The sequence below is a fragment of the Dermacentor andersoni genome, chromosome 8 (assembly GCF_023375885.2).
Source record: "Dermacentor andersoni chromosome 8, qqDerAnde1_hic_scaffold, whole genome shotgun sequence".
Lineage (NCBI taxonomy): Eukaryota > Metazoa > Arthropoda > Arachnida > Ixodida > Ixodidae > Dermacentor > Dermacentor andersoni.
In genome coordinates this window covers 75,306,347-75,328,363 of record NC_092821.1, presented here as the reverse complement: position 1 = coordinate 75,328,363, position 22,017 = coordinate 75,306,347, and the positions used below count along the sequence as shown (strand labels likewise).

At 49.1% G+C, this 22,017-nt stretch overlaps 1 protein-coding gene across 1 annotated transcript in view; it reads right to left on the bottom strand.

Annotated features, from left to right (window-relative positions):
- Positions 1-1,867: 1,867 nt before the first annotated feature.
- The window catches only part of LOC126538836 (heparan sulfate glucosamine 3-O-sulfotransferase 6-like), a 119,846-nt gene continuing 99,696 nt past the window's right edge, over positions 1,868-22,017 (bottom strand). The window contains exons 3-4 of the mRNA XM_050185555.2: positions 3,839-4,070; positions 1,868-3,612 (exon numbers count right to left, since the gene is read on the bottom strand). Of these exons, the coding sequence (XP_050041512.1) occupies positions 3,226-3,612; positions 3,839-4,070 (619 nt within the window). The 3' untranslated portion in view covers positions 1,868-3,225. The remainder of the gene's footprint in view (positions 3,613-3,838; positions 4,071-22,017) is intronic.

Here is a 22,017-nt window from a genome sequence, read left to right as displayed (position 1 = left end):
CGGTCCACACGTGAATAGGTGTCCTCCCATGACGCTTTGTCTTTTTAGCTTCCATTGTGACACAATTACGTTTTTCTATATGATCAAATGACAAGTCGATGCCATCATGTCGACAGCTCTTATGCACAGCGCTCGGCGATTGAAACGCGTATACCGGGAGCGCCTGGCTGGCGGCACTGTTTTTCGCGCCATCGAGCTGGTAGATTTTTATATCGTATGAAAGCGAGAGTCTGCGATGCATTGTAACTGCATTTGGCGTCTCAGCGATCACTCAGCGACCACGGGTGGCGCAAAAATGCCGCGGCCACCATGTGGTCCGAGTATCGAATTTCAATCACCGATCACTGTACATTGTGCTTTGCTTATTTTTCTAAAGCAATTTACTTCGTAAACTTCGGGTGGTTCCACATGACACTTGCTTTGTGGGCGTTCTACCCGTTGCATCTGTCACACAGCCATCTGCTGCGAACGGAATATTAATTGTCATTTTTTTTCTATGGCAAGCACTGTACAAGGCCCACACGCGCCCTTGCAGCCCACGCAGCTTATCACCATCTAGTCCTCGGTCACATGCAGGGGATGCCCGCGGTGGACGCAAAGTGCCGCCAAACGATCGTGCGAGGGGACGTCCTCTGCACGTTGTTCAACACATACCTGGGATGTCCATGTTCTGGCGAAGGATGTCCATAGGATTAGACTTTATCATTAGGCTCTTCCCCCCCCCCCCTGCACCCGCCATTCTCTGAATCGCACACACACACATTTTTAATGACTTTCTAGACTAGTTAATATTGTAAACAACAGCCGATCAGCGTACGGAGAAATAGCACAAGAAACTTACACAAGGGCTCATTATTCTGTCAGTCCGAAGTTACACTGTGTTTAGAGTGCAGCTCTTAATAGCCCCTTCCTGCGGCGAGCGTCGGCGGCGTCGCATAACCGAGCGAGCGAGCGCCGCGAAGAATGAAAGCGAACGCGGAGTGCAGCGGTAGTTGAAAGAAAGACCATATTGAAGAGAAGAGAAGGAAAGCGCAGGAGGAGGGTGCAACGGAACCATGAGGCGGAAAGCGGAGAAGGAGCGGAGGGGGGATGGCCTGCGCATGCGCCGGGTTGCCGGCGGCCACGGCATCCGCAGCCGCGTGGGCGATCCCATCCGCGCTTCCGAGAGGCCGGGGGAAGTGGGGAGGGCTACGATGTCCGCGGCGTCTGCTGCTGAGGTCAGCCCACGGTACCAGCGCGTCTGACAGGTATTAAATCAATGGCTTTAACAGGGATCACTACTCCAGCAAGGGGCGATGGCGAGCGGCTACGAGTGAGGCTCGATGTGACGTTCCCCTGGGTGCTGTCGCCACTGACACTGGTGGTACGACTTCCCCGCGACGAAAGGCCACTCTAGTCGTTAGTGGAACGAAATCGTGAGAAGAAAAGCGTAGTGCCGCGCAAGACGGGCTGTTCAGCGACGATGTCGACGATATGGCGCCAGAGTAGCACGCGCCGTCTGTATGGTGACAAAGTGCTGCGTGAGCGCAGGTCTGTCTGCGGCGGCCGCTGTGAATCGCATTCACGCGTCACCCACACGCTGTCTCTCGCAATCTCCCGATTAGCGAGGCAGTCGTGCCACACTTCGCTCCGTTTAGAACGCGCCACACGAGAGAGATTGTCCGTGGCAGTCAATCGGGAGTATCGTAACCGTCGGTGAAGTTTTTACAACGTATGTACACCTTAACTTTAAAATTTGGCCCCTGAAGCCACTGCTTTGGTAGGCTGCCGATCGTGCTGCATAGTTCTAGCGCTACGCGGCATGGATTCTTAGAGTGGGGACGAAAAGGGAAAGCAGAAATGGACCACGAGAATCCCTCAAATGAAATGCTGCGTTCAAGGTGCTTTATTGTCACATGCACGCTGACAGAAGCACACGCGATATTCTGGCGTCTCAAAAATATATGATTTACGTGACGTATCATACACACGCTGCAACATTAATTCAGGCAGATATGTCGCTACTTATTTGAGACCATCACCGGTACTGGAGAGATTTCCGTCGCACTGTTCAGGGCCATACGTGTCACAAAAGAGTTCGTACAGCCGTCCCACGTAACCGTAATATTTATCGAAAGAAAGGTAACATACTTGAACTTCACTGCAACACAGTCCGTACACGTAGCCTCTCCGCGATTTCCTGTGATAAACCTTTCGTTCGCTAAACCGACAGCTTCTTCATGATGCTCGGAACACGCGACACCAGTGTTGCTGTTGAATTAAAATATAAATATCGCGCCCGCTCGCGCGCTCGTGTAGTCCAGCGTTCATCACGCTGGCATGCAGCGAGGTGACTGTCTGTATTGTGGATGGCGAGATTGGCTTCGGCAGATTTCACGACGGCTACGGCCGGGGTCTGTGTCGGTGACGTCGTTGGTGAATTGCGCGTGCAGATGCAGGAGGCGCGTCGATGATTCCCTTCACCGTGTTGCGAAAGTCATGACCAGTGGAAGCCACTGTCAAAGCGACGATTCCGGAGCAGACGTATTTCCGCGGACAACCAGGCATCTATACAGAACACGATAACATTTCAAGAGGACTGGTTATTCTGCACCAAGCACAGTTGAGACGCACTGAAACACGGTGGGATAAGCTATAGCCGCGTACCGCACTTCACGGCGGTCATCCCAGGTCCCTACCGATGGTGCCCGCTACAGGCACCGGTTGAGAGCTGCATGCGCATGACCCGTGGGGGAGCCTGTCGAGCACGTCGAGTCCACCTAATGTCGAGGGTCGACTCTGGCATGGGTCAAGAACTGGAGCCACCGGAGGTAGTTGTGGTGAACGATCACAGTTCCAACGTTGATTTCGTTCCGCGTACTAAGAGGCACTACACACAGCTTGAGTATCTGAAAAGAGTTGCTTCTTTATAAGCGCACATGACGCGGGTGCAGTGCACTTCGAGGCGGCCACCCGAAGTCGATCCTTGCCGACGATACGGCACAGCTGCACCGGTAGTGAGGTGCGCAGAGCTCTCGAGGGAGCCTCTGTAAAACCGGGCATCGACTCTGGGTTCGGGGTACCACGAACGAGTCAAGGAGTCAGTGAGCACTTAGCAATCGCGGCTCCAGCGCTGTCGTCGTTCCACGGACTACCAGGCACTACACATCTTTCAAACAACTCTAAGAGAGTTGCCTCTTTACGAGCACGCGTGACACACATTCAACATATGCGCACAAATGCACTTCAAGGCGGCCATCCGAGATCCCTGCCGATGACGCGGTAAAGGCGCCGGTTGTGAGGCGCGTAGAACTCGCGCAGCCTCCTCTCCAGGGAGGGGTCGACCTTGGGGTGGGGGCGGCCCTTGGACGGGTCCAGGCAGTGGGGCGTCGCGCCGGGCTCCCGGAGCAGGCAGGGGAAGCCCTTGGTGCGGTTGAAGACCAGCTGCCGGGCCCCGACCCAGGGCGGCCTCAGGCCCAGGAAGCGCTGCAGCGAGGCCAGCTCCCTCTCCGGCTGCGCCACCAGCCTCTCGCCGCTGACGAAGTGGAAGCTGGAGAGGGGAAAGTGCTCCAGCCAGCGGGACACGTGCTCGTCGTAGAGGCCGACGCGCACCAGCGGCTTGCTGCGGTCGACCTGCGCGACAAACGTCGTCCGTTACTCTGCAGTTGAAGCTGTCAGGTCGCAATCACAACACATGCGTGCCGAGCTACGTTGTTAGAAAACGACGAGCGCCGAACTTGCGGCGTATTTGCACTACATGTGTCACATTTTTCGTCACCGCAGTGCGGTTGGCACGAATTAATTGGACGAAGAAGAAAGAAAAGCCACAACGAACGTGTCGTGTTGCACCCGGCCATACCGTTCCGGTGCGGTTGTCGGTGACCGAGTGCAGGAAGGAACGCCTGGCGCGTCCCTTGGCCGAGGCCTGCGTGTAGTCGGAGACGGCGCGCGTCACCGGATCCCGCAGCACCAGCACCAGCTTCACCGACGGGGACATGGCGCGCACCCTGGCGGGCACCCGCTCCCGCACCAGGTAGCTGGGCGTCTTCTCCATCGTCAGCTGGCCGCGGACGCTCTCCGGCATCTGAGAGCTGCGGGAAAGCAATTGCAACTGTTCACAGACTGGTTTGGTACTACGCCAACGCGTCAATCAATCAATCAATCAATCAATCAATCAATCAATCAATCAATCAATCAATCAATCAATCAATCAATCAATCAATCAATCAATCAATCAATCAATCAATCAATCAATCACTTTTGTCTCGCCAACAATGCTCGTGTGAGTCACCGACTGATCTGGTTCAGTCTAGCGGCCAGCACGCCAATCAATCAGTCTGTCAGTCTAGCAAGTGACTGACCTGTCAAGCAATAAATCAGCCAGTCTTCTCGGTGTGCAGCTTGGGCTCGTGGCAAGAGCTTCTTAATTACGTGACTTTCGGTGCGTTTAGTCTCAGCGCAAAACGAGGGAGCATTACACCAGCGTCACAGAGAAAGTACACACTATCAAAACGCATTGCTGGGTCAGTTACTGGGCAGACATGATGATATATGGTAGCGCAAAACCAGCGAAAAAAGAAAAGAGGCGCTATATATACTGTCTCGCTGCCTTCTTTGCTGCTAGTAAACTAACCATAAATCTCTTCCGTTATATAACAAATAAATCCAACCTCCTACAAGCTTCTCTTTGCGCTGCGTTTGCTGATGACGGCGCAAAGTATACACACGGCACAAGGCTAAGTATAAGGCGAGCTAATCTCTCTACCGCACCGAAGGAAACTGGCAACATAACATCCCACGACCAAAAAAAACTAGAGAGAGAGAGAGAGAGAAGAAACTTTATTAATGAATGGCCGGCAGTTTCGTTGTGGTGGCCTCAGGTGGCGGCTCCAAGTCCTTGGACTCGGGCGGCATCTTTGGCTTGCCGGACGGCCCAGAGCTGGTCTGCCAACTCTGAACTAGAAACAATTTTTGCTATAAAGAACTACTGGTTCGCTACTGAGCGAACGTGACGACTAGTGCGCAATCGGCGCTTTTCAAACTCGATGTTTTATGGGATTATGCTGGCAGTAGAGTGTCATAGTGCACGGTATTCCGGCAGCCATGCAGCTGCCAAAATAATTGTTTACCATAGACTAGAGCACTACTCACCATGGAGGATTTTCCCTGAATGCGACGTACGCACTGAGAGCCTCCAGACAGTGTGCTATATGTGACAGCCCTCGGTTCGTGCATGAAAATCGACAGAGGCTGATCTGCAGGTGCTCTTGCCCGCTTCGACATACAGCCCTTGTCAGAGAATGTCACACAGGGTGGGTCCTTGGTGTGACTGAATACCTATCTAGATTTCAGGCCTTCCAGGCCTTACGTACCGGGCTTTTTTATGAAGTACGGATCTGGGCTGCTACGGTCTGTGAGCAGACTTTCCCGCTATGTGTTTCGCCTCTCGCTTCGGTTATCATCGTCACCCGTCTGGTTCTTGTTCCTTTCCGTCTTCGTCTTCCCCTTCCCCCAGTGCAGAGTAGTTTGCTATATATTTATATGTATATATATATATATATATATATATATATATATATATATATATATATATATATATATATATATATATATATATATATATATCAGAACACTCCTCCGACCCTTCCCGTCCAACCACAAACACCCAGACAAGAAGGCCGAAACCATGTCCAGAAATAAAACCATATATAACTATTCTTCACCATAGCATCCGGCGTTGTTGCGCTATCTCTGTTAATCGCGCCGTTCCTCAACGTATATAGTTCTCAAGGGCGCAGGTATGCTTCACGGAACTCGGGCCTCGATCGAGATATCGGCGCCTCCGAGACCGTTGGACTGAGGATAACAGCGTGTTTATGTACGCGCAGGAGCTGAGGCGAACACATCGCTAAGGGGTGAGCTCAAGAAAACTCAGGCGCGTGCAGTGGGGAGGCGGCCGTGGTGCTCTCTCTATATAGTGACGCAATAGACGGGCGCTTTCTGACGGAAGTGCGCGAATCCATCTCGAAGGCGCCCGCCCCGATCGCGCAGGCGCGCCCCCCACGTGTAGCGGCATATCGCTCGCACGCCTCTCTGTGTACCGTATCAGCGCGGATTTAGCCGCCATCATTAAGGCATACGTGATCAGTGCGTTCTGCTTGTATGCTATACCACCACGCCTACAGGGCCAAAACGTGGCGGGTAACAAGGCAACTCGAAAGGAAGCTGAAGCAACAGAACGAGCGCTGTAACCTATAGAATGAGGGCCGTAAGGTTAGGAGAGAGAGAGAGAGAGAGCGCAAGGACAGGAAAGGCAGGGGCAAGAGAGGAGCATGGGTGTATACAGAGCAAATATGCGTGATATATAGCTGCGATGAGGAGGAAGAACTGGAGCTGCGCGGGCCATTAATGCGTACAGTACGGATAACCGGTGGAGTCTGTTACAGAGCGGGTCCCGAGGGAAGGGAAAACCAGCCGAAGAGCGCCGAGGCATAAATGATGCGATACGATTTGCAAGGATCCCGCCACGGTATAGCTCAGTGGATATGGCGTCAGCTGCCGAGTTCGGGGTCAGGGGATCGAGTCCGGCCGCGGTGGTCGCATGGCGATGGGGACGAAACGCAAAAAACGCTTGCGTACATATGTATCTTTTTTTTAAATATTAGAGAGCCCAAGGTGCATATAGTCAAGAGTCCCACGGCGTTCCTTATAATGAGATCGTGGTTTTGGCACGTAAAACCCTAAAATTTAATTTAATTTGCAAGGCTATAGGATGCGTGGCGCCGGCTGACGCAATACAGCGTGAGGTAAAACTATAGAGATCGTTGGGATATTTTTTCGCGTAATAACGAAATTCGTATTCCGCGTGTATATCGTGCGCGTTCGTGCCTTTCATAGACGGGCCCTGTTTCGTGAATGCGGTTAAATAATATATATATATATATATATATATATATATATATATATATATATATATATATATATATATATATATATATCGCTGCGATTTGTCTTCTACCCCACAATTAAATATTTCAAAGAGGAGTGGTTCGTCAGCACTCACGTTGGACACTTCTATTTGCCGGCGCCAAATACGAACGTCGTAATACGTTTCTCGGTGCTCGGTATGCCCCGGGCTGGTTAAATCCGCGTCGATGCGGTATACCTCGCCACCGAGGGCCTCTCGGTGGGGCACGTGCGTGTGTACAATAACATTTGCTCGCCCGCGTAGCCAGCGGCTTCGGTGATGCCGACAACACCGGGCGTGACGATCGACAAGCCGCAGACCTGTGGCTTGCTTCTTCGGCTCACAGCTTACATTGAAGGTACGGGGGCGCGCTGCCTTGCGAAGGCCTTCCTCTGTGAGCTCCCAGGAAGGCTTCGTGGCTTTCTGCGCAGTGCCCTGGAAATTGCGACGCTGCGCGTTTACGGAGAGAAACACTTTTTCGCGCGGCGTGTCGTCCGGGCGGTTTGCAAGAAGCGGTGATCCGTTGCAAAGTCCGCATATTTATTTGCTGGAAATTTATGGCAGAATGCACACGTATCTCCATATCTTCGAGAGAAGCCGCCCGTTTCCGCTCACGTTCTGTGATGGCTAGTCCAACGGCGCCCAACGCGTTTACGCACAACATGGTCGGCTTCGAGTTTATGCTGCCATGCGCACTGCTACTCAAGTGAAGCATGCTTAAAGGTACAGTAAAGAGAAATACAAAATGACTTTAAAGTGGTAAAGTACTCTTTCGAAACCTTTTCTCTCTCTTTTTTTATTTTACCTTTCATTCCTTTTCTTCAAGACGTATACATTTAGAGGGGGAAAGGAAGGCCACAGTTGGGGGGATAGTTGGCTGGACATTACGAATAGGTAAACGCACGTTTAAGCAAATAAAGTGACGTAGTTATAGTCAGCGCCTCTGTGTGTCTAGAGTCTTCCCATTCGTCCATGTCTTTCGCGCTGCTTTACTATTCATTTTTTTTCTTGTAGCTTTGTGCCCAAACTTGAGCACCGACACGTCAGCGTGATGCCACAAGGTTGGAAAGTGTGGACTGGTATTTGGGTGGCTGCTCTGGCACAGCCGAAGTTCTCAAATCTCGCTAGGCTTTAGTATTTGGTTTCTTTAAAATGGTAATGGGGCAGTTGATCACTGCTTACCCATATATCGTAGAACACAATCGAAGGAACACCTGCCGAAATCTGTGACGTCACGAGAAGCCGTTGCGAGGGAAATTCAGTGGGGCCGTGAGCCACGCGCCTTTAAGCTTTGTTTCTTTTTTCCCGTGTTCTACGGCGTATACCCACCAAGCGTGTCCCACTCACGGTAAGAATAAGTTTTGCCACATTCCGTTGGCGTAACTCGCTATAACGCAGCGTGGGACATTCTCGTTAGTGTCCCTTTAACTCGTCGCTAATAACTGGTGACATCTGTCCGGATTAGAAAGCAAAATTAGCACCAGTGTTGTTTCAACCAGTCCCATCACTCTTTATCGATCCATACTGCTCGCTTCTCGTGGGAATAGATAAATTAATTTCCGCGAATAAAATATATGACTACTGAAAAAGAAAAGAAAGCCGTTCACACGAGAGCAGCGCGAAACTGCGAAGGATATTGAGAATGCCGTTTCCTTACACTGTCGTTCTATCGTGATCGAATGTAATGCGCGTAACGAAAATAGAACGTTTCAGTTTACAGTACAGTACAGTACAGTATGCAGTATACAGGTACAGTATACAGTACCCTCCGTCAAAAAAAAAAAAAAAAGCCAAGAGAGATGGCGGGTATGGTGCCTACCAACACATCATCATCAGCTGCTGTCCTCATACCGTGTTTTTGCCGCAACTGTCGTGGTCAACTAATAGATTTAAGGCTAACTATAGAACGCGATCTTTCATTTCCGCGTTCGCCAATTCGATGCAAGAGCGGCACGATTTCGGTTTGTGCGCTCAGTGCGGGGCCTATGGCTATACGTGTACGCCCTCTTTGGCGACCCGAATATATGCCAGTTCCGAGCTCGTGCTCTCGAGTTTCACCGCTTGTAACACCTGTTACATACACTCTGTAAATCCTTGTTCTCGCATTTCATCTGTCTACCATCATACAACACTCCTGTATTTAATAACCTCACCGGGCGTCGATCAGTGCCGTGTCCCGGAGGGCGCCCATAGGGAAGTGTAGCGGGGGGTATACCGCGCATGCGCGCAGGTCCCGCAGAATGGAATTGAACTCTGGTGTTTTACCTGCCAAAACCACGATCTGATTATGAGGCGCGCCGTGCAATATGGGAGACTGCGGATTAATTTTGACCCCCTGGGGATCTTTGAGGTGCCCCCAATGCCCGGGACACGGACGTTTTCTTTGCATGTCGCGATGTCTTATCGCAGTCGTCCATCGAACGCGCCAGTTGAGCGACTGGCGGGCCTCCAGGTTTCGAGTGTTGCGCACGCGGCAGGCGTGCGCCGTGTATCGCTTGCGCGGCTGGCGAAGTATTCTGGCAGCACGAACGCCTGCGAACGGCCCGGCTTTATTTCGGTATACGACCTCGTGACACGTATATACGCGCTGGCTCCGGCTCCCACGCTGCCGTTCTCTGCGCGCGCGTATAGTATACCTCGGGTTCCGTCATTCCGTGGACGCTGCGGCTAAAATAACGCTCGCGGTGCAGCGTCATCGCGGAAACATGCGCGGCGTTTTCAAGTTCGCCTTCAAGATCCTATTCTGTCGTGTAGATTATACAGGCCTCGGTAACTCAGTGGCTATGGCGGTGCGCTTGCTAGTCTCAAGGTCGAGGGCTCGATCCCGGTGGCGGCCACATCCCTATGAGTGCGGATTGAGGGGAAAAAAGTCGCAGTTCCGCCGGAAAGGTGAAGCATCGATTGCGATAGCAAATTCGTGAACACCTATATACGAAGCAAGGATAGTAGCTTTATCGGCCGTATAGAGTCGTAAACATTGGCGTACTAACTAAATCAACAAGCATGGTGTCCAGCGCTCACAAGCAAACATGAACACGTCTCACTCGATGACCGCGGAAACTCGCTGTCAAAACGCTGGAGTGAGTAACCGCGCCGGCAGCAGCAGCGAGCGAGTTGACCTTCGTGGTGCCGCTCGCAACAACGCGAACGAAGCCGCGAGAACACAGCGCGCGGCGGACTAGCCTGTACTTTAGTCTGTACACGTCGCAGATGGCTTTTAACATACAGCGGCCCCGAGTAGAACGCGCCCACCCCCTGCCTACCCTCGCCCCGGAGCCTTGCCCGTGACGGTAGACGGCGCGCTTTCTTCCCCGCTTTCCTCCCTTTCGTGCGCGAGATCGTGCCTCGATTTTCTGTCGGCTTACCTCGTTTTTTTTTTTCAACAATTGGCTTTTCCTCAAATTACATTTTGGGCTTCTACCCCTCTTCATTTAATTTTGATTGGCTTAAACCTGCTATACCTTGGTGGTGCGGGTTTCCCTCATTTTTATTTAGGTTATTTTTGCAATCCGAGGGGCTCAAAAGTACGCCTTCAACGCGCACATGCAGCATACGGCGCGCAGCGACGATCTTATCGCCCTTGGACTTTATACGGAACCTCACGGCGACGGCAGAAATGCGCCTCCAGTGTCCATATAATTTCTATCGCAATAAAGAGCTCGTGTACCGTTCACTGGGTGCGTGTTAAACAAGCCCAGTTGGTCAATCTTCATCCCACACCACGGCGTGCTTCATAATGAGATCGTGGTTTGGCACGTAAAACGCTACAATTTATTTAAATAAAACTTTGTCGTATTTAGAAAATTTCAGTGCTTTTTAGATTGTTTATATAATATTTATTTGACGAATATATCTCATACCAATTTATTTTATATATGTCACCAATATATCGGCGCACTGACCCATTATATGCTCAGTCACAGGGCCGTAGTAAGACATCTTTAGGGGGGAAGAGCAGGAAGGGGGGGGGGGGGGGGGGGTTAGGGGGTACGGCAGATAATCAAGGCCATTTTGAAAGATTTAGATATTGATTTATTTTCGCGTGTTAATCAGGCACATCGCTGACGTACCAAATGTTTTTTATTCTTCTTTTTTTTTTGAACTTACGGAATATTTAAAAGTTGCCTAGCCTGAATGTCCATGGCATATAGACAAAGACGCATTGCCTTCACCGAGAAACTGTTGTAATGCCAGACGAGAAAGCGAAGACCTCATTGAAACGTGAGAGGCCAAGCTCGTCTCCGAAGACCTGGAACAACAACGACGCCTTGTCGCCAGGGCCAAGGAGGCAGCGAAGGCTGAGGGTTCCCGGAATGAGGAGACCTCCCACCGAGAGTATAACCGGGGCTTACCACGGGATACTGTTCCGAAAATAAAAGTTTATTCCTCCTCCTCCTCCTGCCTATAGCAGATAGTACAACTATATAGTCATTGAGCTGCGTAACTCGAAGAGGCGGAAATTACCTGCACGAGAAATCGAAATTCTTAATTCACTAATTAACAATAATTCACCAATTCACTTTTTAATTATTTACCTTACGTATTGCAATTTACTAATTGTAGACGCGTAAATTCGGTAGGCACGTCTATTAGGAACAAATCCTGGGGATTGCGCCGCTCTCAAGGTATGTGCCTTCAAACTCCGGTAAGAAGATGTAACGTTGTTTCGCCCACTTTTTTGAACAAAGCGTTATTTCTTTAAGCACAAGAATGGCTGAAAAGCCAATGCCCTTTATCGCACACTTTGGGACTGAATATCTCTAAACTCTCGATTAATAATTTGTTAACTAACTATAGCTGACGGCTACGATTCGTCTCACCATTATTGTCCTCTCCATATATATGCACACCAAGAAGTGGAATTGTGCCATTTATAACAACATATATTTTATATAGCGAAGCTGTTAAGTGTAGTTCCGCCAACGGTTCTTGTGCGGTGGCGTGGCTGGTATCAGAATGTTTATTATTAAAGGTTCAGTAATGTTACAGGTACTTAGTATATACAGAATCTCATAGTCAATGACGGTATCGGGACCTCCCGTACAAAAGCACTTATGATAAAAAATACAAGGAAAAGTACAAAGCAGGTCGATAAAGTAGTACCTAGAAATTAAAATAAAATAACGTGAGAACAAAACACAAGATTGACTGCAAGTAAAATAACACAGCTTTAGCATATTTCATGGCCGCAAGGTAAATCACAGCATCACATAAAATAGAAATAGTATATGTGTACGAAAGAAGACAATCTCAACCCAAAAAGAAATATCAGCACCCAGAACGCAGCCTACGGAGCCCCGGTAGGTTATAAGCCTGACGCCGGCGGCGGTAGAGCCGGCGTCATATGCAGAAGCATGGCGTCGGATATCACGGAGGGTGCAATAGTGTGATAAACTGCAAAGTCTTGGGTGAATTTCGGGCGGCGGCAAGATTATACCTCTACAGGGCTGCCGAAAGGTGCGACTGGCATACATCTACGAATGATGTTTCTCTCTTTTCTTGTAAACAAACCTGTTTAGAGTAAAACGAAAACGAGGTGGCTGACTGTACCCTTACCGCTATGACCAAGAAACTACACTCCTCGTCTTCCACTATACGCACTTAACTATATATTGCACTGTACCACGCTAAACGTCAGCGCGCAATAGTTAGGTGGTGAGGTGGGGCAAGGTGTAGTAGTGATTCCGACTCGTTCAGGGGCTGTCGCTTTTTCTCATAATCTTTTTTTTTCTTTAAATGGGCCGGCAGTATTTATCAGATGCTATGAATGACTAATCGCCTGTCATTTCCAAGTCCAGCAATATGAATCTGTTACAGTCTTGCATCTTGTATAGTTGAAGTCACGTAAACGTTGCAACCATGAATGCGGTGCATTAGCATGCATGAGACGGCGAGGAAAGAGTCCCTGAACCAGTGCTTATGATCGGTTGGAACAGTCTATGAAGCCGATTCCACATTTGGCGTGGAGATTGCCTTAGCACGTTGTCTATAGCTGCATATCGTGAACAAGGCACGATATATAAGTCACATGGCATGACCAATCGATTCGCCTCGCATAGGCAATAGATATGCCGCTTGATTGCATCGCCACGTTATGCTGAATGCGAGGAAAAGAAAACAAAAAGTAGAAAAGCAGGCAGCCGAGGGCGCAGCAATTAATTGCCTCCGCCCCATATTCCGCGGGCGGCGGTAATTAGTACGCGTTGCCGCCTTGTCGTCTGCTTCTAGGTGGGTGTGCAAGTCTGCTGCGAACCCGAAGCAGTGTCGGTGTTGAGCAAGAGGGGCAATGATTCGTCGTCAAAACTACTGGTTTGCTAAGAAAACTTAACGAGCACCCGTCACCACGTACAAACGAAAACAAACAATTCTGGCTGGATAGCTAAAACGGGTGCGCGTCATAACTCGGCCGGCCAAACCGGACCGCCCATCGTTCCAGAAGTGTACCATACGTGATCGCCTGCAGCAGCAGAAGCAGACGATCGAAGGGGTCATTGAAAACCATCGGCGGCTGCCTGTTTACTGCGAGCCGGAGAGAAGCGAAACCGTCGTCCGCAACGCCCATAAAGCCTTCCGACCTACGCACACTTCGAGAGGTGAGAACGTAGCTCAGTGGGGGTTGGTTCCTTACGAGCCGGTTAACGCGCGTTTATCTCCGAGCTCCGGCTCTCAAGTTCGGTGCAGCAGCTCAACCAAGCGCACGCTCAAACCGGCGCTACTGCAGTACTACGCGCGCCACGAAACAGTTCCACGCGATGACCGCCGAGTGGAACTCCTCGACGCGTAAACAAATTGAACCAGCGGCGATCTGTAGCGGTACTCATCACCGACCTCAGCCGCTTCGGTTTCAATTTATTATGTCCACGGAGCGACGACGGCGAACTGAAATGAATGTGCATCCGCGCAACCGAGTTTTGATTTTACGTTTAAAGTGTCGTGGTCAGCCGAAGGATCAGCAGGATCCCACCCATATCGACGCTGACCTCTAGAGGATACCGGTCATCTGCTATCATCCATTATACTCAGCGAGTTAAGTATACAACCATGTTATTCTAACTATAGTGACCACTATTAACAAGCCAAAAGCAGACGTGCGGAATTCAGGAAGCACTTCTGCCAACCCCGCCTGCAGACGAAACTCTGTAGGCTTCTTCTTTCCGCCTGTGTTATAAGGCACGACAGCAGTTTCCACAGCCTTCGTAGTGTTGCACGCAATTGTCGGCCCAGAGTGCGCAGATCTTGAGCGCGTATAATAACGGTCGAGCCGGCGCTTGATCACACGGCAGCCGGCCGATCCCTCGAACAGAGCCGAGATTTATAGACGCAAGATCGCCGGTCCCCGGCTCTAAAGACAGGGCCAGCGCATATGCAAGTGTACTACGTGCGTGCGCAATAAAGTCGGTGCACCATCCCCTCCCTCATCGGTGCTAGGCTGCACGCAGACTGGTGTTTTGCACGTGCGGCAATGGGGCCCGCCCGGCGTATATACTGTTCAGTAGCTGATAACCGCGCGCTCCCAAGAGCTATAGCCACCATATACGTGCTACACGTAAAAAAAAAAAAGAAAAAAAAGAATGCTGGGAGGGTGGGAAAGAGCGTGTATCTCTTTATGTACCGTATCTACGTCGGCGTAGTGAACGTGTAGTGTCCCAAGACGTTGCCTATATTGCATTGCGTGGGGGAAAAAAAAAACGTGATGTAGAGAGCCTTACGCAGCTGCTGCCAGGTAGGTAGGTATACGTCACAGTATGCTTGAAAGACTCATTTCACCGAGAGGATGACGAAAAGTCCCCTTCTTGACAAAGAATCCTATCGTGGAGCGAGAGAAGTCCGAGTCGAAGACAAATCTTCTCCTGAGGGGTGTGTAGCCCTTGGCTCCCGTATGCGTGATTTAGAGCCGGCTTACGCTCAACCTGCACGGCCTTCCGCACGCCGCCCGCACGCCTGCGGGACGTGTGGAAAACTGCACAGGTCGCGCACACAGGTGCACAAATTTCCGTTCACACTGAGTCCGCACGGGCAGTGTAAACCGAAATCTGCGCACCTGCACAGTTTTCTATGCGCCCGCACGCGTGCGGAAGGCGTGTAGAAGGCCGTGCGGAACAACTACTTTCGTTTACTGGGCTGCGCTGTAAATAAGCTCTGTAAACAGAAGGGCAGTAGGTCAGTGACAACGAAAAAAAGAAATTATTACAAATTGCGGGGTGACCACAGGGGTGAAATTTCGACGCGCTCTATTGCAGCCAATGACACGCTCATATGTAACAAGAGCGCTGAGCCTTTCGGTCATGCCGATTCCTCGCACCGTGTGTATATTTACCATGGCGGCACCTTGCAAGATTGCATGAAGCATAAGGCACAAATGAAATGCACAGTAGGAGGTAATGTTCAAGAACCGTATGCGGAACGATCCTGTAATCAAAGTGCGATTGCACAGAGAGAGACAGAGAGAGAGAGAGAGAGAGTTTAGTTACAGAAAGCCGGAGAGAGCGGCCTGATCTGTAGCCTGTTCTGGTCTGCTACACTGCACTTGGGTAAAAAAGGACGGGGAGGGCAAGGAATAATAAATGGTGATGACGATGATAGGAGAAGGGCGTGCGTATATGCAGAAGTCCACAACGTTGCGACATTTCTAAAGCCGTGCGTCGAGCCCAGTGGCTTGTTAAAAGGCTGTAGAGCTGCCTTTGTAATAAATGACGTGTTGTCTGCGCAGGCCAAGGAGCCAAAGCAATATCGTCAGGTAGTGCACTGCTGTCGACGTGTGCACCCCACGTTCGGATATATACATATATATAAAGATACATCAAATAAAAACGATTTAAATTTTCTTGTAAAGAGCTCTATAGATGCAGCATGTTCAATATCAGCATATAAGAAATTTCAAAATGATACGACGAAAAAAGAAATAGTGCAGTTTGTGTATCATAGTTAGTATTTATGCTTGGCAAAAAATGAAAGAGAAGAAAAGAGAGATTGTATTTCACGTTAAGCCTGTTTATAGCTCTCACTTGACGTCGCGGACACAGCTTCGCATCCTACTACAGTATACTCGAACATGGCGGCCAAGATGACGTCAGTGCACTATATTATCACGCGTACACAGTGCTTTGCTTTTTGGCGGTGACCGTTTTTTCGCAGGATTATCCCTGTTGTTGATTTGTCGCTGCGTATTATCTGTATTGTCGTTTACGCAGCTTCTCGACGTGCCACTGCACCAAGATGGCGATCACAACAGCTCAGTGCACACCGTCTACAGTTCTGCTGCAATTAAAAAAAAAAGATAAGCAAGATGCATGTTTAAAGTAACTAGGCGGAAATAAAGTTAAAAAAAATAATACATTGATGCTCCAGAGATGTAGTCTGGGACGTGGCAAGATGTTGACAGAAAATAGGAAAAAACTATAATAGCCTTGGCGAGGAAAATTGAGGGTCGCAACTGCTTACTCTTATAGCCCATATACAAGGGTCAGGTGTGAATGGTGTATGAATTTATACAGGATATAATGCAATAGATTAAGGGTACTCTGTGCAACTTTCTATACCACAGTGGTACTCTAAACATTGAAAGTATGCCCTGGCTTTGAGCTAGGCTGTTATCCCGAAAGAAACTTTGCTTCAAACTGATGTAATGTGACCGTGAAAATTTAGGTGAGAGTCGACTATCACGCCTAAAAATAATGATTGTTGTTATAATCCTATTGGCACGACGTTTACGTGTCTGCGTGATGTCTATTTTTTTCTTGTCTTCTTCATTCAGGAAATGGATAACTATACAGTTAGCTTTAGAAGCATTTGTACACAACATGCTACAGGCATTATGTCACTGTTGGAGATAATTAGGTCATCGCGCTTGTTTGACATGAATTGAACCTCGGGAACAGTGACACGGCTTACAGCGAGCATAAGAAGCGTCGAAGTGGAAAGATCGTGGCATAAATTCACAATCCCTCCAACGCTGTTGCATGCTAGGTTACGATCTTCCACTGTTTGTGCAGACGCTATTGGAATACTGAAATACCACAAAGGCTGTGAAGGCATTTAAGTGCTTTAGGAACGCTAAAGAGAAAACATAATTTCAGTGGCGCTAGTATATCAACATTCCACAATACCAAAAATGTCACGTAGAGAATATGCCCGGCAGGCCACAAAAGACGCAAAACGAGACACAGGTGGTGATGCCACCGTGAGTTTCCCGCACCACCTTGCCGTGACGTAATAAATATTTGACGGCTTGGGCATAGTTAACGTTTTTATCGGTAAAGGTGGACCACGTTGCTTTGTAAAAGAGCTAAAGAATGAATTCTGCGAGTTTCGAGAACATTTAAGGAGCCGTGACGGATCGAATACGAAAATATACATGGAAATCCGTGACGTCGCACTGACGTTCAGGCTCAAATGTTGCGGCGCAAAATTCGTAAAATTGAACTTTGACCTTGATTTCCTCTTGCAATAAACGTGTCACCGCTACATTAACGAAAGTAGAGGTTTTAACGAATGGTACGTCCGTGTAAACTATTTTAGTGTGTCTCTTTGATGTCCACCCGAGGGCGACTGGGCTACGTGAGGCCGTCCGCGTAGTACAGCCAATTCGCGCGTACACGAATTCATCGACTCTTTCTATTGCCCTTTTCCATTCACCCAGCGTATAGGTATAGCGAACAGGACGCTTTAACATTTAACCCACCCCCCCCGCCCCCCTGTCAGTTTTCCCTTTCTGTTCTCTGTCTGTCTTGTACATGCTCTCGACCGCAACTGTTTTCGGAGCATGGAAACGGTAAAAGAATTTCTCCGTGGCTTCGTCACTTTGCCGCAAGTTTAGGAGCGCAGTGGTAGCGGTCACGGAGGGAAGTGAGCAGTGAATGGTTGAACGAACGAGCTGTATGCCTGTTAATACAATTATTTGCCCGCTGCTCTTCTTCTCTTGACCTCTTCCTACGCTTTTCCCCTCCTCCTAGTGCAGGGTAGCGAACCGGGCTCAGTCCTGGTTAACCTCCCCGCCTTGTCCGCCCCGCCTTGTCCTTTTCCTCTCTCTCTCTTCCCTCCCTGCCTTCATCCCCCCCCCCCCCTTTCGGATGCCCTACTTTTAAAGCTTTCGCGGTTGCGGGCACATGGTATTTTGCGCTGCATAGTTTGCCTCTTCCACTTACGGATGAACCAAGCAGCTCGTCGTCGCATCCTTTTGCTGTTGAACTCTTACAGAGAAGGCGATGTAAGGGCCTGTTTACGCTCGAGCCGCCCATCGCCGCAAGCCGCACCGCACTCGTGCGGTCGCGCGGAAAATTGCACATGCCGAACACTTCTGCATGAATTTCGGTGCACAATGTGCACGGTTTACACTGCGTACACAGTGTGAACGGAAATTTGTGCACAAGTGTTCGATATGTGCAATTTTTCGCGCGACCGCACGTGTGTGGTGCGGCTTGCGGCGATGGGCGGCTCGAGCGTAAACAGGCCCTAAACGATTGATTGAGGTTTCTCTAATGTCCCGAAGCAACGCAGCCAGGGCTACAATAGAGGCCGCATATAGTGGTGGGCCCTGTATTAAAGCGTATTACGCGAGCAACGTCTTTTTTTTTAATTTGGCATTTAGCAGAATGCTGCCGTCGAGGCCAGCAACCGAACCCGCAACCTCGTGATCGGTATGCGGGGTGTGTCAAATACACTGAACCACCACGATCGGCGAGAAAGAGACATTCCTTGCGGATGTCGTGAAACTACCCGTATAATCTATAGACTGTATAGCATATATCTGCTAATCGGATTTTCACAATGCTGAGAGTATATTTCTTCGAAGAGGGGCTGAGCGGGGAAAAAGTGCTAATTCATTTTTTTAAATCTCTCTTCCTTTAATTATTCTATAAGTGTGTCGAAAGCGCTATCGGCAAGGACAGTTCTGTCCCTGGTGCACGGACACTTATACAAACGTGCTTGAATGACTGCAGATCGAGCGCGCGCGCACATGTCGATTTAAAGCACGCTTGATTTCAACCCTGCGACGCTTACTCAAGCTTTGCACTTCGATCGCGCTCGGGAAGCTCCACGGAGAGCCAAGCCTAATATCATCGGCAAGAGCGGTAGCTTTGCTATTGCTCGAAAGCGTAAATTGTTAATACAGTTTAACTTAATATTTCTCTTTGTATAAAGTCCTTTAAGCATTTGATCGGTAATTACACGCAGTTTATGATGTCTGCTAGCGCAGATAACGCGTTGCCGAATGATAAAAAAAAAAGCTATCCTAATTATATTTAGTGCACTGATTTAACATGTATTCCGGTCCAGTGTCACTGTATAACCCTTCAATGACAGGGGTCGACGGCCGCGTGTGTATGGGTGGCCAAATTGTTATCCCTTGCAGAACGACGTGTCTCTCTACGCATTTCCTGCGTTCAATCGTGTTTTGTTTTCCGGCCACGATCGAGGAACGTTCTACACACGCATTTGCATATACGTATATGCTAATGAGCAACGCACAGTATAAGCAGCGCGCGCGCAAACAAATGCAGGGCTCCTCCGCCGACTTTCAATTACTGCGACGGGACCGCGTCGAGCGATCGTGTAACGTGGGCGGCTGCAACGTCCGTGTTATCTGCGCACCGTGTACTCCTAACGATCGGTGGGCCACAATATCACCGACGAGGTATACAGAACGGCGTACGAAAATTGCGGTATAGCTTGTCCCTGGAACTGCAGCCGCTTCGCCGCATACCGGCCCTATTCGACGCGTTCGGATGTCCATTTCGTTTTCTTATCCGCCACGTCACTGATTCTGCAGTGCGAGTGCTTTGTAATAATTCGCATGCGTTGCTTGCATACGCGCGCATATGTAGCTAACAATGGACGCAAACACAAACGTTTAAGTAAGTGTATGTGTTTTGTTTCTTTTGTATTTTTTCGTCTGCCTCTTAACGTTGCTATACGGCAGGCAGTACAAGGTTATGTATGGACACCAAGGATGAAAATAATTTGAGCAGAATTAGTCAATTATTATTTCGCAATAGGATGATAAAAGTCAGCGCCTATCCTGGTGAGAGGCTCTACAAGTTTTTCTAGAAAAGACACAAAAACGAAGGACACGTGGCGACGCCGCGTTAAAGTTTCTGCGCCCATTTGCCGTGACGTCACAGATTTGTACGGCGCCTTCTGTGGAGTATGGTTACCTCCTTACCGGTGGGTTATATGCATCGTAATGTTGTGAGCCAACGGAAAACAGAACTTCACAAGTTGCAAAAGCATTCTGCGGTGCCGCGGCGGCCCGAATACGTAAAGAACGAGAGGTCTTCCAAAACCGTGACGTCGCATACTGGCATATCGCAAGAATTCATGAAACGAAACTTCAACCTTCGTTTTTTCTTCTAATATTATTCTTTTTACCACGAAGTCAACGAAAAACAGCTAGTGTGTTGAAAACTATACTTCATTAATAAAATAAAAAACACCTGATTTAGCATTTCTAGCGTTTTAGAGTTTTCCGCGCCTATTATTTATTTATTTATAGAAATTTATGACCCAAGCGAGATGGGCGATATACAAAGGACGATACAGCAATAAACGGGAATAGTGAAAATAATAATAATGCTAACAGAAGTCAACATTACTAATTGCTACATGCAAGCGCCAAAAATCGACGCAACAATAAAATATTACGTCATTGAAACTATTTGTCAGTGAAAATAAATAAAAATACACAATATATCAAGAGAGATTGAATACAAAAAATGGCTAATTAGGCAATACAACGGGAAATGAAAAAGAGAGAGGTGAGAAGTAATTTAAGCAGCAGCATACAACTGTCCAATGGACAACAGGCAGTCAGCTGACCGATCATTCCCGCCACGAATTGTTCGCTGAAGAAGAGGAACTTCAGAGAGAAGATGCTTCTTTCCACCAACTCCATGCAAAGCAGCGAAGGGCTATGGCTGCTGTCAGCCAATCAGAAATGACAGCCGTGGCTGTGCATAGCCCAGAGAAGTGTAGGGGGGACTCGCCCGTTGTCAGTCATTGATGTTTCCGTTAACCGTCCGTTAGCGGGCGGGCTGCTGAGCACAATGTCGCGGGATCGAATCCCGGCCACGGCGGCCGCATTTCGATGGGGGCGAAATGCGAAAATACCCGTGTACTTAGATTTAGGTGCACGTTAAAGAACCTCAGGTGGTCGAAATTTCCGGAGTCCTCCACTACGGCGTGCCTCATAATCAGAAAGTGGTTTTGGCACGTAAAGCCCCATAATTAAAAAAAAATTTTTTAGTGGGAGTACAGCGCGGAAGATCATCAGAGGCGGACAATGAAGGAGCGGTCCTTTCTGGGTTCCTGTTATAGGGTGTGTTCCAATTCTGGCCAGCGTTGGGGACAGTCTACGTTGACAGCCAAAAAGAAAGCTTCGAGCTTCAGGTGCTTTCAGGTGCGGATTTCAGGTGCGGAACGCAGCTAAAAGCCGTTTCCTCTACTTGACACCACCTCGCGTCGACAATATAGAGCTGAAAAAAGAAAGCACATAATATCGCTATTTTTCTAAAGCTTTTGTTTGTTGTTGTTGTTTCATCCGTGGACCTGTGAATCCATGAAAAAATAAAAAAAGAACACTCGTAACTTACATTAAGCGCACAGAAAAGCGTGACTGCGTTTTCACGAGCGCCAGGCGACCTTCCCGTCAACTTTCCAAGCCACCATATTGTGTAGATGGCAAAGTAGCCTGCATCGTTCTTTACTTCAATGCTGCCTTCGCAAAGCTGTCCTCTTGTTTGCCGGCTAATTGCGAGGATCGGAACGAGACTTAAGATGACGGCTGTCCACTTAGCCATCTGCTTAGTCACGTACCTCAACTATGGCCACAATAGGGACGGATCGCTTTGGTTCGCCGACAGTACCCGCAGCTTATACGATGCACATCTTGGAGTTGGTGAGAGGGTGGTAGACAAGAACTTGTCAAGATGCGGATCACCAAATGGTGGAACACATCGCCGGTAAACTGACGATCGCCTGCGCCGTTGTTTGTATCGATAATACTGTTGCTGGAGCTCGACTCGTCAACGTGCGCTTGAGAAACAGAAACCATGTGCGGCTATCCGGCGTTTGAA